Below are 18,310 nucleotides of genomic sequence, written 5' to 3'. Positions count from 1 at the left end.
ACCGTCTTCTGTTTTGTTTGACTTCTTCTGGCATTCAAAACGCTATGAGCGTTCTGTTCTTATTTACAATACATTTTATAACATAAATGGTTTGTCGACTCAATTCTTACTATTGATAAATTTATAAGCATTCGAAAATCGAGCTGCCTGCAAGATAGCCATAATGTTTTCTTCACAAAAAAGTTGACAGAGAATGGGAGTGATCCAAAAAATCAAAACAATGATATTAACGAATTATAAATAGCATTTGGCGTAATTATGAACATTTTTATGAAGTTTTGAAGTTTCACGTAATAACTGTTTTATGATCACTGAGGTATATTTTATATAATAAAGAAGTTAGAAATATAAGGAGAAGATCAACATTATCAGGTATGATTTATTATAAAATAGACCACAACGATAGAAAGGCATTTTAAGTTCAAATAGTAGACATGCAATGAATAAAAAACTTGATGAAGTACCTTGAAGCTTTAGAATTCAAAACGTACTCACTAATTAATTTACGAAAAATTCAATGTACGATCGTAGAATTTACCTAGATCAACTGAACCACGATGTAGCGAATGGGGGACTTGATGAACACAATGTTACTTAATACAATTCAAGAGATTTGTCAAAATTACACGATTTCGTCCGAACCCAACCGAACTACAAGTGACTAAAAAGGGCCTGCTTGCACGTGGCTTGCGGAAGAAAAGGCTCCAGAAAAATAGAAATTCCGGAGCCGGAACTCTCAAGAGCATCGGCACTTAGGGACCGGGAATGAAGTGGTTTATTACGCGCAGGAAAGTGTTTAACAGAGTTCAACTGTCGGTTGGGCATAAATCTGCTCGCTTCTGCTACCATTTCCCTCCAGTGTGCCACCCGGCCGTCGACAATCTGCTGCTCTCGACTTGACGTTGGACAGCATTCACCGTGCGGGCCACGAATTCGCGCACGCCGACGATTTATGGTGCTCACCGGAAATGTCGATAATTGAAAAGATAATTCTTTACAGCGGCACGGTTAAAAACGGGGGCGCCGAATCGGAAAAGAAACATTTCAATGGGTTCCAAATTCGGACGCCGATTAAAAGCGCGATCCGGCGCAATGAATAGGGCGACATAATTTACGGCAAATTGGGGATATAAACCGGTACAATATGAATGCTGTGATTTATGCAAAGGAAAATGTTGCTTTGTCAACCGCCGTGAATCAACGAACGTTGATGGTGGATTTTGGAGTTTCATTTACTTGAATGGATATCGTTACGAAGGAGATCGTTAGAAGCAGAATCGTGATAATCACGTTCCACTGATTGTATCTGTGTTTTAAAAATAAAGAAAATCATTAACACAAATCGTTCATCAACTGTTTTCCCAATTAATGAGGGAAACACTGTTCCGACGTTTTATATTGTCCCACAATGCAAATGGTAAATGTAAGGTTTATCCTTCTTTCGTTAATTTATCCCCGATCTTACACGTATTTTATGACCGCTTGGCAAAATGTCCCTCACGCATAGGTTAAATATGTTGAATCTCAGACCTTCATTTTTCACCCAACGGCCATTACAAAGCAAACCTTAAAGACCATGGATTATTGTTTACTTTGTATTTCATCTTTACCGCAACGGACGATACGGGCAGCTGTGGTGTTTTTGTTTGTCTGTTTATCATTGCTTTCTGGCGACTCCCGACGTCTCATCCTCCCTCCTCCCCTTGGCGACCGAGGTCACCTTTGCTGGACCACAGCGTGACCTCGTTAGGCCGCTTTCTGCGGCATGATTAATGCTTCAGAGGCGGCCCAAAATTTAAGTAAGTATGCTCGCGGGTCATGCTGCGACGAGAACGGTAAACAAAGTCCCTCGCTGCGACCGTAGCAGGTTCTGTCGGGTGGATTTTTTGGATGGAAAATTATGAAAAGGAACATGTAAGGAACCCACTAACCACTCGTCAGACACTGGACAGGTCTGAGGCTTTAAAAAATCGCGGTACGGTTGGCAAACAAAACGGTTCAGCTGAGGAGTGGTTTTTGCTGTTTTATTTGCATGTCCCACAGCCCCCGTTTCGAGCTGATGGGCTGCGCGAACCATACGAAGCGAACCATTCAAACGCGACCGAGGGGAGAAAAACGGTAACGACCCAGAAGAACTTTGCGTCATTAAAAACCCGTGAAGGAAAAGAAATCCCCCCCCCCCTCCTCCCCCCTTCTAGCTTGTCAGTCAGTCAGCTTAGGGAAAACAAAGAAAAAGAGTGTCAGGTAAGAAAGGGAATCCATGGCGAGAACAATGTCGTCATTTTCGAATGCCTTTTTGCTTCGGCCCGCGGAGGAACCCATTCATCGTTTGGTTGTCCTGCTTGGCTTTTCTCACCCGCACGAGATATTCCGCCCGCAGTGACAATAAACGGGAAATCATCATTAATTACAAAGGATTACGGCACCATCAAACCGGGGCGGCAGGGGCTTCCTGCGAGCTAAGGAACACAAAAATAAAACGGACGGTATCACGCGGTGAAGGCTTTCCGATCGGAGATGTCGGTTTTTGTGTTTGTTTGCTTGTTTTTCCTTTCCTGCGAAGGTATGAGTCAAAAAGTGAAAATAAGTGTGATACGGACATACGGATTTTCCCACCTGGCCGAGCACCGTTCGAATAACGAACCACCGGTAAAAGCAATCAGAAGCGCTGGAGCACGAGAGTCCTTTGAGTGGGTGAGTGCATTTTACCGAAGCGGAGAAATAGGGGGAGGGGAAATCACGCCTGTCGCCTTCGTGATGTGTGAAGCCATAAATCTTGTGGCCAACCGGTGACAACCTTTCCTGCAGTCGCTCCGGTCGGTACGAAATGATGCCGCTTTCTTATTCGGTTGTTGATTCCAATATGTTTGTGCATTCAGCCTTTCCGAGGGTGTGCTTTGGGCATTATAGAGATGCATTTTTATTTACCTGAATCTAAATCATTTGTGCTTCGAAGAAGGTGGATTTTATGCCATCATTAGTAGACATGTGGAACAAAATAGTAAATTTAGTTATTTTAAAAATATATGTTGGTGCCTTTTTCTTCAAACTCTTTCAATACCTCGTTGTAAATCAATCTAAATTGAATGATTATCACCAAATTGACCATAATATCTTTCAATTAAGGGTACTGACTATGCGAAATGACCTCCGGAAGGACATTCATCAATTCAAACTACCACGGAACATCTCAACCGGAAGCCCGTCAAGCTTTCGGCAAAATCGTAAGGACATAGCTCATTGCCCTCGTCCAGAACCACTTGGGTGTCCCTTTCGGGCATGTTAATGCTGGCGGAAAACACTTCAATCATCGTCGCGATGGCCACGGTTCGTGGGGAGGTGGAGAGGAGGAATCTTCGTTAAGTTATCCGTAAATATATCCGTCCGAGAAATTGAGCATCCACTTTCCCGCGCGGGATGAAAAGGATCGAAGGGACGGATTCTTCCGGGCACTGTCACTCGGCACTCGGCGATCGGAACATTGCGCCGTAGGACCGGTATCGGACTGCACGCTCCTTCGGGGCGAAAGATTTATGTTCCCTATCGGAAGGCCATTATTCATTCGCCCGGTCAATGGCAAAAGCCAAACGAGAATATAGTTGAGACTAATAGTGGACGGAATTTTCGTACAATGTGTCAAGTTGTTTACTGTCAAACGGAGCACTAGAAGTCCGGGGCCGGGCCCGCCTTCGCTCGAACCGGCGAACTCCGTGAAAGTGGTTCCCAATTTCCCCTCCCCAAACAACAGTATCGCCCGGGAGTTTCTTTTCCGTTACCGGGGGGAAATCTCAATTCCTGGTGAATGTGCTCAACAGAACTCCTTTCGAAGGCGTTACCGGCTTCAGTTCGCTTCGGGTGAAGGATTCTTCGAGACGGATATCGGACTATCGAGGGATTTCGTCCCATTGCTCCCCCTCAAAATCGCACAATGTCTTCCAGTCGCTCCGGAAGTGAAACCAACACAGTTGACGATAAAAAAAACGCTCGCTTCCTTAACACCTTTTTCTTGAGCTTCTCCTTCCCACAAACGAAGTATGTGTTTCCTTGACGAATCCTGGCCCGCACTGGCTCGCCATATGTTGTCAATGAGTATTACACCTGTGATTGGCAACCGGAAATGATGTTTTCCCCGCAACCATCGAGTCCGTCGAAAAATTTCTCGCATTACTAGACCTCAGCCACGGAAAACAGGAAACGTTCGTCCGTGTTTATGTTTGGGGTGGAACCAGGAGGTGGAAATACTAAATGCAATGTTGTAATACAAGCGTAATTAAATTTCTGTCACCCATCGTAATGTTTTGATATGGTGGTAATGGTGGCAGCGGAGAATGATAATGTTTAAAATTAGGAGTGAAACCTGGACGCCGGCACACAATACGAGATTAGTTACACGCCTCGTTAATCTGCTTGACCGTGACATGCTTAACACTGTCGCACTGTCACATGCTCTTCGTAGGGGACATTTGTCGATTAGTTTGGTCTGATGGTGTTCTCATTAGAAATGGAGGAAATTGAATTCGGTTTTACAGGGTATAAATCCCCGTCGCGAGTGGTAAATAATGTTTAAGCAAATAAAAACCTTGAGGAATGCGAACCTCACTACTAAATTTGATTATGTTTTGTTTATTTATCAGTAAAATTTGGAAAGTAAAATATCTGAAAACGTTGTAAATCGATAGATTTGATCATCATGAAGTTCCTTTAATAATTTGCATAGTATAGATAGTCTAGGTAGATATTACATCAATTGATTTTGTTTCTTAAATGCACATTTGTACAATACTTCAATTCTGTCTAGGGTAACAGTAAAGTTAAAAAAATGTTAGTTTTATCTATTTTTTGTATATACAATCACAAATTGGATGAGAATTCCCTACCATCAAATATCTCTTATCCGTATAAAATTTGATACAAAAATGACAAAAACCCTTTGACAAGATTGAATATTTATCGCTCAATCACATATTTTTAAGTGTTTGGATCACTATTTCGTAATAATAAATCCTAACTAAAAAAAACTTTATTATTTAACAAAAAATTAAAAGGATAGCAGTTCCATCTCGTATAAAATAACGAACCAACCTATCATTGACTGTTGCGATGGGAAGCATTCGTATAATTTTAAGTTTGTCATTTAACATTTATCCATAAGTTGAAAATCATTTTTTCAACCGCTTTACACTGTTTAGGAAGTAAAAGTCAAAATTAAAGGGAATGTTTTGTATACAATGTTGCTTATTAAAGATCCCAATGAACTCCGTCTGTGACTGCCTCGTATGGTGCAAAACTATAATGCGTAAGTGTTCCATACCCATCTCCACAGCCTCAATCAACAGTTTGTTCCTTTTGAGTGAAACACAAAACCAACCGAAAGACGACACCCAACTCCGATGCCGGTTCTCATAATGTTGCGCATAAACGCCTGGACATGGGGCACAACTTTCACTGGCGTCGCCGCCGGTGGTGGTTCGCATTTCATGCGTCGCCGCGTAACGGAGGGCCCGCATGAATATTATTACTTCTGCCGCTTATCGACGATATGTGCTCGGAATAAGTAAAAAACCACAAAGCTGTCCCCGAAACCCGGCATTCGCCGTCTCATCCTCGGGCTGGCGGACAATCGGAGATATCAACCGCAAGTGTTGCCCTTTTTCCTTGAGGTGGGCTGCTTGACTTTTCTTTTTCGGTGTGGCTCACATGAAACGAAAGGGTCGAAAGAGCGCCGATTCCTTCAGGCGTGGCAGCAGTACGCCGTGTGGTGGCAGCCAAGGAAATCCAACCGGAAGGCACGCAGCGCCGAAAAAATGCCATATGCGGTGAATGACTTTTCACTTTTTAACTGTTATGATCCTTTCATGGCAAATAATATTCAGGACTCGTTTCTGGTTTCGGGCTTCAGCTGTCGTGGCAGCGATCGGAAGATTGGCCGTTTTATTTTCCACTGCTTTTGTCTCTTCAAACCCGCTCGGCTTGGTTACGATTCACTTTCGACTTTGTGAAGCGGTGTTTTCCCCTCACCCAAGAAGAGTAAAAAGTTGCACCAAGGGATATACAGACATAACAAGGGTGTTGCAGGAAAAAGATAGGAAAGAGTTCGTGTAAAGGCATTGCTAAATCCGGTGGCCAAAATCCCAGTTTTCTACCAAGTAACTTGTGGAATTGTCCAAACACTCGGCGTTTGGAATGATATTATTATTTCCCAATTTCAGTGCTGAAGCAAATAAAAAGTACTATCCAATATGGTCTTTCGTTTTACTATGATGTTGTGACATTTGGCCCTAGAAGAATTTTAGTACCGAAGTAAACCGACCGATATCATTTTTGTTACGTTTTATTGTATGTTTGGCAAAGCAGTGTTATACAAGTTTTGTTGTCAATTCGATGTAGTTATGTGGAGGATGTAAATCGAATGCGAATATGGATTTTTTTAAACCAGTTTACTATTTCGATGTTTTATAGACTTTAAAGCTAAAAAAGAAAAAAGAAAGAGTACGATAGTGACACGTTTAAGATTTTTATTTTTTTTATTTATCATGCTGCTGCTTGAAGTTAATTAACTTACTTTCATATTGAAACATTTAAAACATCTATGGTTGTTTGAACTTCAACTGCGCCATCAATTGGAAGCAATGTATTTTATTGAAATTCTTGTTTTAAAGAAAAACTTTCAGCAAAAAATAATACGATTCATGAACTTTCCATCACGCACAAAAAAAAAGCAAACAAGTAAAACACTTCAATTCAGTAACTTATCTCCATGATCCGCCTGTCTCTTTTTCTGCCTTCCTCGAAGGAAGTCGTGCGTGGCGTAGTCCAACTCATGCTGCACCAATTCCGTTCTCGTTCCGAGCGAAGGATAGGGCGATAACTTTTCCCTTTGATTTTCGGCACGCTTCGAGACACCAGACCCCGAGCTAGAAAATTATTATTATTTTCACATTCGTCCACGGGGCGAGCCCGGCTTTGGACTCATATTTTCGTAATCGAAAGTTAGCTTTCGGGAAAAGGAAAAACACCGGAAAAGTTCTCGCTCGTGCAACCGTTGAAACTAGCGCCAGTTAGCCGATGGCTGAAGGGCGCACGCTTTGGCCGAGTGGAGCTGGCGGTAAGCCGGTCCGACGCAGGACGGTGAAAAACAATTTTTGACAGCACTGTTATGAACGATATCTTTTTCAGAATTGACTAGCAATTTTCCCGCTTTTTGCTCGTTCTCGTACAAACTGGTGCAAATAAGTCCACTCCGTTTATCGATTCCACTTGTTGTTGCGAGGTGTGCGGTTGGAGACATGGTTGAGGGGCGGACGAGGGCAATTGGAATGAAAACTACCGTGTTGGTCGGCCAGAAGGAGAGAGAGAGAGAGAGAAAGAGAGAAAGAGTGAGTATATGTATGCGTTTCCGATAGCATCGGAGGTCAATATTTGCATATTTGCACCTCAAAATTGACTCATATTCGAAACCGTCCCAAGCAGCCACATGTCATGATGGTAATGGAGGCGCCCGGTGTTTCCGGTCGGAAGGCGACCGGGCCCGGGTCGGACCGGATGGTAAGTTAATTAAAGAAATTGATATCATAAATTGTCGCAGTTCCTGCACCGCACGGGCCGCTTATGATCGATTTATAGTGTGAAAAGTGTTGCAAAACAATCGAAAACGGTCATCATTCGGTGTTGGAGTTCATTTTTTGTGGTTTTCCGTTCTGTCGCAAGCAAGTGTCCCCATCGAATCCCATCCAATTAGAACTTACTGGCATGTTTAAGCAATTGAATTCAATTGCCCAGTGACATTAGGTGATTTGGTTTTATTTAAGTTGGACACTTGTGGTTATTGGTGTAGCAAAATTTTTTCGGACATATTTATGGCACGGAAAAGTTTTTCAAACACTTTGTTTTTATTACACGGGTACTGTTTGAATGATTGGTTTAGTTTTCTCGATTTTATTTAATTTGTCACTTTTGTTCAGTCTAGCGCTATTATTTACGGAATGAGAACGTTACGAGGTCAAACAAAGTCCATTCGTTTTAGTTATGTGTTGACGTCACTATTTAGCTCAAAGAATACTATAGCAGGAGAAAATGATCTGGACTGACAACAATGTGAAAGCAAAATTGAAAAAAAATACTGTTGATGTTGTTTATAGTGATTGACAAGTTATGAACAACAGGATGTTTAAAAAACTGAGTTATTCATTTGACAGAAAAGGGTTCTGCAGTGTATCTATGTTCTACAAGACGCTGAATTGTTGACCCTCCTTGGAAAGTAATGCTCGTGAGCCAATGATAATAATAATAATGGTTGTCCATCCACCCAGCCTCTCGAGGTGCGTACCGAGTGCAGGAGAAGGAGTTGCGAAAAACTTTTACACACCACAAGTGACCCTTCAGTGTCTATGCGGTGATCCAATTATAGAAATGCTGGAACCACTCGTAATTTTCGAATCAACCAAACTCCTCCCCCACCCACGCCGAAACGGATTGCCCTTTTATTTCGGCCGCAGCCTCTCGAAGGCGCTTTCGTTTCGTCTTTTCGCCCGGGGACGACCAAACACAATCCCTCTGGTTGCATCGCGGACATCCAAAAGCACATCGGGACACCGACCCTCCTTTGCGAATGCGAGCGTCCTTGGGTATTCCGCTGCAGAACCGCTTGCACAAGACCGGCGGAACGCGTTCAATGGCGACCAGCAGCCGGAGCTCTCTTGAGGAGTCTCGACGAATTTTCTCAAGTATCTCATTATAATTTTCATGCAATACTATTCCCGCCGGAAGGTAAGTTTCCAGACATCGACATCGGCGCATGCAGCGAAGACACACGACTGCTGACCATTGCCCATTCCCCACCGGTTGTGCGGGGTTGTCCTTTTCGTTATTTCATATTTCCTCTGGTGGCCGAAGCGGTTGAATCCTCCATTTCCTATCACTATCTTGGCCATCAAATGGTCCACGTAGGTGGAATGCAATTTGCTATCTGCCACGCGAGCCGGTTTCGATGGAAATTATTCAATCAAAAAGAAGTAACGTTTTTATGTGAGTTTTATCTTCTCGTGAATTGACTTCTTCTCTAAGTAAATGTAAAGGTTTCGTCCTGAGGGAATCATCCGTTGCAACATACGTTGAAATTGAACCAATCCATGACTTCGAAACTCTGGGGAACGTGATCCTGATACGCGATTGATGCACGATAAGCGAGAAAATATTGCTATTACCTTGGAAGGAAAGATCAACTAGAAATCGCAAATATCTGGGATTTCTGGTACGCTCTCACTGTAAATATTATTAGGTAGTGTCCAAAAGGCAAATTTCTTCAGAAACAGTTCACAAATAAATTAAATGATCATCAAAAGAGGTAAAATGATCTCCGAAGGAAGCACATTGAAGGGGGCTTAGAATCTATCCAACAGATCAAAACAAATCATAGTCGAGCTGATGAAACATACAAAACTGTTGATACTTCATCTAACAACACTGGAGGCATAAATCCCAAAACCTACATTTGCTCATTATTTGACGCCTGGTGCGAAAGTAGTAGCATTAACATCCCGGAGTAATTATTTTAACGAGATCCACAGCTCCACCGAATCCACTGCGTCGGAAAAGCGCGTTTTGTCCCAACCCCCCCCCCTCCCCCCACCTCCCCACCCATCCGTGATCGCAACAACATCGCGGAAACGTGCACAAATTGCTACGAAAATCGGAAAATATATTGCTGCCACCGGGAATGGCATGTGCCGTTTTCCGCTAGCGCGCCCAAACACACACACAGCACAGCACAGTACGGTACGGCACGGTTTTGATCTTCCCGCAGTGATACGGGAATGTGGAAAATCGGTTTCCGTCGCTTTTCGTGGGCCGCCGCGGCAACGGCCGGTAATTGCATCGTGCTTATCGAGCCGTGAAATAATGAACGTTTATTTTACATCGATTAAACTCCATTTCCATTATCAAAAGATAACAAAACAAAAGGGCCGGCGTCATCATCGTCATCGTCGCCGGCGTCGTAGAGCGCTAGCGTATGTGCCTATGCGCCAACACCTTGCGCCAATTCGACGGGAAATTGTGGTCTTTCCACCGGGGAGCGCGAAATGGAGAATTCGGTTTTCGGGCCACCCTCTAATGAGTGGAACGGAAGTACGCAAATATGTTTCCCAATACACAACGGACCGAAGTGTACGATCGCATTCGCGTTCGGCAAACCTTGTGCGATGTAAATTAGACTCAGCTGAATTGTAATTCTTGTGATGCGTGAGTTGGAATTGAGCAGCTTCGGATGGGTTGGAAATGGGTACGAAAAATGTCAGTACTTGATGCGAGTTCAAACACACGAGTGAACAGGAATCGCAAGCTTGTCTAGGAAATTAAAAATTTAGGATCTGTTTGGTTCGAAACAAAATCAAATCAGTTGGAACTAGAAGTTAGATCCTCCACTCCTTTGGAATGATAATTATATTGGATCATAGTTAGGGAATCATAACATGCCATAACGATTATTTTGTTATATTTCGCAAACACAATAGTCTCAATGGTTCTGGCACTAACTTTCTGGCAAACACTTCATTTTAAAAGCTCTAAAAACGCCAAAGATCATGTAATTACATAAAGAAAAATGCTTTCCTCAGAGCCCCAAATGATCAACGTCACACCAACGGTTTCTTTAATATTCCATTAAAGTATTCCAGCGGCTCGAACATATTTAATTTCATTCTATTTAGCCCGCTCCCAATTAGTACACACATTATCGTGTGCGAGCAGTTTCCAAAACACACGATTACCGATTCGCTTGCCGCCCGATGGACCACAAACAAAACGAATTTAACATGCCAGCGACCATTGCTGCTGCCGCTGTTGTTGTATGGTGAATAATTATGCTGCTTAAATGGATCCGGTAGTATCCCAACGTGGCGCCCCGCGTGCGTTGTCAATACTCTTATGGGTCCTGTTATCTTTGCGAGGCGCGTTTTTCAGGCCGGGTTTTTTTTTTGCTGCTTTTGGATGCTGTTTTGTTTTTATGTTCTACCTGCTCCATCCATCCGACCTGTCGTTGGTGCATTTTTCACTTTTCCACAACGTCACGAGCAGTCGGAATATTATCAACTGCACAAACAAGTACAAAGGGGTGGCGGGGAGAGAGGGGTTGTTTGGTACTTTGTTGCTTTAATGTGTGAAAGTAAGCAGAACTTTAACCTTTTCATGCTCGCTGTCAAACAATTAATTTTGTTTTTATTGTATCAATCTGTTCGCAATGGTGTTTAGCGAGGCTTGAGGCTAGTTTTAGGATGAAATATGCGGGTTTTTTTTTCATGGCCTTCTCTATCCCATCCACAAAGCAGCATAGTTTTCCCTTGATCTCGCGCAAGTAGCGAGATTATGGTTTCGGTGTAAACGATGACAGAGTGAGTAGGCCGTGTGCGATCGGTTTTGTTGGAATTTCGGTTGCGTTACGTAACGGTCCGGTGTTTGCTCCCTTGAGCCTCCCACTGAAGCCAGGGAATCACTTCTGACCACAAAAGGCTGCCCGTGACAGATACTGTTGTATTGTAATTTTCGGTCTGACACGAGCTCGGCCTATTGTTTCAACTCGATTTCGTTGGCCGAATCCCGACGATTCCATCGGTTTGCTTCATTGGCCGGCCGACGGTCGACCATTGCTGGGTGGTTTTGGTTTGGTTGGGCTTACGATGTGTGTGTGTGTGTGTGGGTTTCTGATTCAATGATGCAAAAGCCGGGCCCTATTTCACTCCCCTCCTCCGCCCACGATCTGCATGCAAACTGCAACAAACGATGTACGATGCGTCGGCACGGTGGGATGAGATTCAGCTTCCCGGTGAAACGTTGCCGTTGGAATTCTTGATTTCCCACTCCGACCAGAAAACCAGAGGCCCGAACCAAATGCGTTTACCAAATAACAAAGTGTGCAATGAGGCGCAATGGGGGATGGAATGATTCAGGAGCAGAAAATCGTAACAACTCCCATCCCAGCGACGGGCTACCGAAGGTTATCTGCCGGTCTATAGCCGAACCGGGGCACCTTTACCATCCGCAGAACAGACAGGGCTGCGTATGGCGAATGTGTCGATGCATTGTGCCAATGCAATTACCACACTGATGGTTTATTTCTTTCGCGATTGCATTTTAGATCATCGGCTGTCGGATGGGCGTACGTGCGATGTCTAATGAGCGCACAAAATAATTAACACTTTTTCTAATAGTTCATAATGTACAGCCTTTACGAGGTAAAATCAAAGTTTATCCCGCAGAAATAGATTTTCAGTCGTTTCTACATATTACTACTTATATTTTTGGTTCAGGGGGCTCCTGATTTGTTATACTGGAGTTGAAATCAATGCAAAATAGTCTATTGATCTATTTGCAAGTTCAAACCATTGCCTAGATGTGTAAACCTCCTCTTTCATTCTCAACATTTAGCATATAGTTCTCCAATTTAAAAATCAACATCCTTGAAAGTTATATAACGTTTTATCGTTTGGTTTTGACCATTGAACAAGTTGAAGACAAAGTTTCCAATTTAAATCTTTCTTGGTGGACTTACCATTGCTATCCTCCACAAACTGCACCTTTGCACAATTCTGATGATAGTGTTTTCAAATCAGTTCAAGCAAATACTTACACTCAGATTGAACGAATTTCTTTGACATATATGATAGTTTAGTAGTTTAGCTTTAAAACACTGTCTTTCTGAAACCTGCAAAATTTTTGAAACTCCTACGTTTTGGCAATTCTATGTCACAAAAATCTTTGAAGGAAGATTTGCCTGCAATTGCTAGAGGCTCCATAATAAGCTTCAGCGGATGGGTTTCGGTGGGTCTCTCCTTCTCTGGCTTGAGTCCTTTCTGTCAAATCGGACTTATAGGGTCAGGGTCGGCGGGGCTCTCTCCGATCTTTTCGTGGGGCAGTCGGGTGTTCCTCAGGGGAGCGTCCTGAGTCCCCTCCTTTTCGCACTTTTCATCGCCGATTGTGCCAGGGTTCTGCCACCTGGTGGATGCCTGATGACGCGGATGACGTCAAGTTATTTCTTCCTGTATCCTCGTCCAATGATCTCCTCTCCCTCCAACGTTTTGCTGATGCCTTTTCCTCCTGGTGTATTGCCAATGGCCTCGTCTTGTGCGTGCCAAAATGTTGTGTTATCACTTTTAGCCGCTCCTCGGACAAATTGATACACAACTATGTCTTGAATGGTCTGCCGCTTCCACGTGTGTCTGTCGTGAAAGACCTCGGGGTGTTGCTTGATGACCGGCTATCTTTTGCGCCGCAGCTCGATTCGGTAATCGAGCGCGCTAATAAGATCCTGGGCCTAATAATCCGCATGGCATCCGAGATTCGGGACCCTTCATGTCTGCGTGCGTTGTATTGCTGCTGGGTGCGTCCCATCCTGGACTATGGATGCGTCATCTGGTCTCCCGCTGGTGTCACTGCTCTGGATAGGCTGGAGAGGGTGCAGAGGAAGTTCTCTCGTATTGCCGTGAGGCGTCTTTTGAACGACCCCAGCGCTACCTTACCTCCCTATACTGTCCGGTGCCAACTTCTGGGGCTAGACAGTCTTAAGGACCGGCATAACCGCGCGCGTGCTCTGTTTATTGCTAACATCCTCCTTTCCAACATTGACTCTCCTTCCCTGCTTGCGGCTATTCCCTTTTACGTTCCTTTTTATCAACTCCGCGAGCGTCCTCCTCTCTTTATCCCCACCCGCCGTACGCTGTTTGCGCAGAATGACCCATGGTTGCGTGCCCTGCGTGCCTTCAATGCCGTGAGTGATCGGTTTGACTACAATATGTCCCTTGCCAGCTTTCGCTCCCACCTTGTGTCCCATACGTCATGATCCTTCTTCGTCTCCTTCTCCGCTTCGTTATCCTTCCTTGTTCCCCGCTTTTGTTCCAATTGTATAGCCCTCGGGGCAAACAATTTATGTATAATAAAATGTAAAAATGTAAAATGTAAATAATAAAGCACTTCAACTTTATGATTTCATGCACCATCATCAAAGCAAACAAGCAAACAGCAATTGAAGAAGTGTGTACAAGCGTATAATTTTAACTGCGCGTTCTAACCTTGACATGTCACATGAGCGCTGTAATTTCCAAAACCAATTACTTTGATCTTTGGCACAAAATGTCAGTCCATTGAATAAGGTTGCCATCTGCACTGAAATGTAGTTGATTCGTCATCAAACATGTGGTCTTATCCTGAACGCCTCGTCTTTAAGGTTTTCCCAACCTGTTTTGTCTTGCCTAACGTACCCAAGAAGGAAACGCACTCCTCGCATGTCGAGGAAAATTATTAACAACTTCTAGCGAACCTGATGCACCGGTAGCAAACAATGGTAACCTTCGCCATCCTCCCAGGAACAAGCGTGGTGCACTCTTTAATGTAAACTGGACACAATCTGCCGACAAGAGCATAAACCATTGTGCAAGATAATCCACCCCAGAAGGTGCAGGAAATCTTGATGGATGAAGACCATCCAGGCATCGCTTGTATCATCGATTGCTGAAGGGCAACAACACGATCCAGCTGGTGCGGGATATTTGAGCACTCGGCCATCAGTGTCGTGTGCTGCAATCGGTTTTCCCGTACTCACTTCACTCCATCGATGATGTATCCCCCGAGCTGCACCTCAATCCAACCAAGACAATGGTGTAGATGCACCCTTGAGCTTGTTGTGTGAAAAACACACGAGCTATCGATATCGAACAAGATGAATATTCATTAGGCAACGCTAAGGTTGCACATTTCAATTAAGTTCAAATCAAATTAAGTTCTCCCCGGCGTCGCGCATCCCTTGATTGACCTTCCCACTTGACCCTGGCCATCGCTCGTGCTCATACTTCATACAAAAACACACACACACACACACGCACACACATGCTGGGTTTGTCGTGGAGCACAAACTTCTCCAATGGTTTATGGTTGTTATTAGATCCAAAATGAATTATAAATGCTGGTATCAGTTTTTGTCACACTTCCAGCGACGAGTTCGTTGTTCGTGCCGGTGCTTCATTCGACGTTTTCCGTGCCAACGCGTCCGATGATCGATGTAGAGGCCGTTCGTCCCTTGATAGTTTCTTGGATTCGCGGCTTTAGAAGATTGGAACACAAATACCTCCTTGAAACTGAACAAGACCGTTGGAAAGATGAGCCAAGTTTTGCCAACAAAAAGAGGTGTGATGGCATCTTTAAGAAACTCATCATTTCGGTAGTTTGCGGGAACGGGTTTTGTTCGGTAAAATGAAAAAAATATTACACATATCAAAATAGGAAATAATCAACAAATATGATCGAAAAGTTATGCTTTAGTATTCATTTATGTTACGTAAGTAAAAAGATTTCTTAACGCATTTTAATTTCAAATAATTTGAAGTGTCGATGTAAAACTAAAATTGATGGGTTTTGAACGGTGGTTTAAACCTTGCATTAGTCAACGGTACCGCGAATCATCATTCGCGAGAAAGACAAACCACGCCAGTCTTCTTTTAAATGATACCATGACATCAAAGTGCCATCATTCCTATCGTTTCGACGTCGTCCGTTCAAATTGGTCTGCGTACAACCATTGTACCACCATGCTCCAATTGAATCCTTAGCACAGTCGAGACCACTTTGGTCATTGTTTTGATCGAACGTGCTAAAATTTTTACCCCTACTGAAGCTCATCGAATCTCCTGCCGTTCCGGAGTATGCTCCTAGCTTCTTCAACGCGTAATATTCCGCTTCGCTACCGATCTCAAACTCGTCGTACCTAGCGTATCCGTAGTTGCCCTCCAGATCTTTGACCTCAACAATCAGGTCGTGCGATCGGCTTTTGGTCATCTGGTGCATATATTCTAGGCCCAGCCAGAACTCACCATCGACATTGCCGAATCCATTCCGGTATTCCGTCCAGTTCCGGTAAAAATCTACGCTACCATCATACCTATGCTGTATTACTGTCCAGCCTCCATCGAACTTAGTTTGCTCGCAGAACACCTCGAATGGTTCAGAATCTTCCCCTGAACGGAGCAGATACGTGCCAGATATGTTTGTCACTTGTCTACACGAATAGATAGGATGTACAATGTCATCTACTTGTGTCGTATACTCGATTGCCGCAACCGTTGCCACATTTTCCAGATCGTTACGGTGTTGTTCAACATTATTCGTTTTACTTATCAGTTTGTTTTCCAGTTCATCGAATTTTGACAAGTACTTCGCTTCAGTAGATTTCAGATTTTGCACCCCTTGCTGCAAATATTCATACATATTTGATTAAAATAATATCATATTAAAATGGTATAACTTACCTTCATTGCCTCCTGCAATGTACTGTCCATCGTTTGCATATTTGTTCCTAATTGTGATAACTTCATCTGGAGAGTTACGTCTCTTTCTTTCATATCTTGTTCAAGTTTGGCATAAGTTTTCTCCATACGTTGTTCCGTTTCCTGCAAAAAGCGGCAAGCTCCTTCATTATTATTTTCAATTCCCGCAAGCTTTGGGGACATGAGTTTTAAATCCATCACCTTGATTGAATTTTTCACACTGTACTCGACTTCTTTTAGTTTGTCCTTCAGAGCATCTAATTTGCTCATCAATTGTTCTAACTCGTTGCCACCAACAGCCATGCTGAGCCGGGCAGATAAAACCACTGCAAAACACAGCACCACAAAGTACCCATGAGAATCCATGACTTTGGCACTTTTGGCCACACGATCAGAACGAGTGATGAACGACAACTGAGGTTTACAGCGATTCCGTGGGCCGCGAAAGATCAAGCGAGTTCAGCTAACAGAAACATGGCTTGTGTTTTAAGCGATAGTGTGATGTCATCGCCGAAAATAGCACGATACACATTTGACCAACAGCGTGTACTTACAAGGTGTTTGTGTTATTTTTAATGAGCTTATTTTCATCACATCAAATACAAAATAAGTTATTTTTTTTTTCTCGTGTGAGGACAGCTATTATCCCGAAAAGTCAATATAAGTTTTGTAACAAAGTCGACATAATTCTGTAAAATTTCAATACATATCGCTCTCAACTACGTAGATACCCTGTAGACGAAACATGATTGATTCCAACTGGATTCAGTGTCTCAGCTGATTATGCTGAACGTTATCTCGCTCGTTGTTCACGGCCTTCTTAAGTAACAAACGATCCAAGAGTTATTTTTCCAATCTTAATTTCAGTCTAACAGACGGCTCGAACCGTTTCAAAACACTGGACAAACGTGTTTGGGAGTTACGTTGTGTTTGTTTCAAGCGGAATTATCGCATTCGTTTTGTTCAAAAAGGGAATGAAATAATCTCTGATCGTTCGTTGCTAAGCAACCCATCAATAACTTTTTTTTAAAGTTTATGAAGCGCAAGATTAAATGTTTTGTATTTATATTGGATTTATAAAGCAACTTGTGCAAAGAACAAAGAAGAAAACATTTTTGTAATTGTAATCAAAATAGATTGAGCCTGTAAACAAACATAATTGCAGTTAAATACAAATTATCGCTTAGTAATAATTTTATACTGTTATTTATATTTTTTTATAAAATAAGATAAATCGAACGCTTACAAATCTAAAGGATTTGACTTTTATTCAACATCCCAGACCCCACTGTAATATCTGAAAATCGATTGAACGAACATTTTTGCGCCGACGTCAATTAACAAAGTTTACCGTCTGTCTCTAGCTCAGTTTGAATATCAGTCTGCGGTCGTCTTTGTTTGTAAAGCTACAAAAACGGGTCCTATTCATCTAAAACACACGTGAGATAGAAGAAACGGAAAGCTATCCTTCTTCCAGAGTGACGCAGGGAATTGAACAGAAAAACAGATAACTTGCAGCCACGAATTTCTTTCGCAATTGTGTGGATAAAGTGAAACAATGATCACACTATTTGCACGTAAAAACGATCTATTGATTTTGTCCTGGTTCATGACCGCAAAATCAAACAGTATGCGTATACGACATTCTAAAGTCGGGTGGCTCGTAACTAGAGTTTTGAAAGAACCAAACTACATTTTATAGATCACAGCAGATTGAACTGTCTAGTGCAAAGACTTTTGAGGGTTTTTTTTGTAAAGTTTGATAAAATCATCATTAGTTAAACTAATTTATTAATTTTCCTTAACCAGTAAATTACTTGAACTTCCTTTTCCTTTTTTTATTCGGCTAAAGCTTTAAGTAGGTACAGAAGGTTTTGATTTCGTTGCCCAGCAGGTGAAAGTTAAAGCAAAATAACCATACAAGCCCTCGATTTTACAAATTCTCGTAGGATTTTACCCGATTTGTCTTTGTTGTATTTCATTGTTTTTTTTTATTTTGCTGT

The 18,310-nt window shown here is 42.8% G+C and overlaps 1 protein-coding gene across 1 annotated transcript; it reads right to left on the bottom strand.

The window, feature by feature from the left end:
• Positions 1-1,286: 1,286 nt before the first annotated feature.
• LOC131262374 (angiopoietin-1-like) lies at positions 1,287-16,610 on the bottom strand. Its single transcript, XM_058264367.1, has 3 exons — positions 16,290-16,610; positions 15,648-16,230; positions 1,287-1,306 (listed from the first exon to the last, which is right to left on the bottom strand). The coding sequence occupies exons 1-3, from the start codon at positions 16,608-16,610 to the stop codon at positions 1,287-1,289; spliced, it is 924 nt and encodes a 307-aa protein (XP_058120350.1).
• Positions 16,611-18,310: the final 1,700 nt, after the last annotated feature.

The sequence above is a fragment of the Anopheles coustani genome, chromosome 2 (genome assembly GCF_943734705.1).
Source record: "Anopheles coustani chromosome 2, idAnoCousDA_361_x.2, whole genome shotgun sequence".
NCBI lineage: Eukaryota > Metazoa > Arthropoda > Insecta > Diptera > Culicidae > Anopheles > Anopheles coustani.
The sequence above is the reverse complement of the archived record's forward strand: the minus strand, read 5'-3'. Positions and strand labels throughout refer to the sequence as shown.

Bases quoted from the DNA above. Each gene is read 5' to 3' on its own strand.
- LOC131262374 (XM_058264367.1), bottom strand. From the start codon at position 16,610: ATGGCTGTTGGTGGCAACGAGTTAGAACAATTGATGAGCAAATTAGAT. The intron at 16,231-16,289 runs GTAAGTTATACC...GAATATTTGCAG, and splicing joins CATTGCAGGAGGCAATGAAG to CAAGGGGTGCAAAATCTGAA. The intron at 1,307-15,647 runs GTAAAAATTTTA...TTTAAAACACAG, and splicing joins TTCGATGAGCTTCAGTAGGG to ATACAATCAGTGGAACGTGA.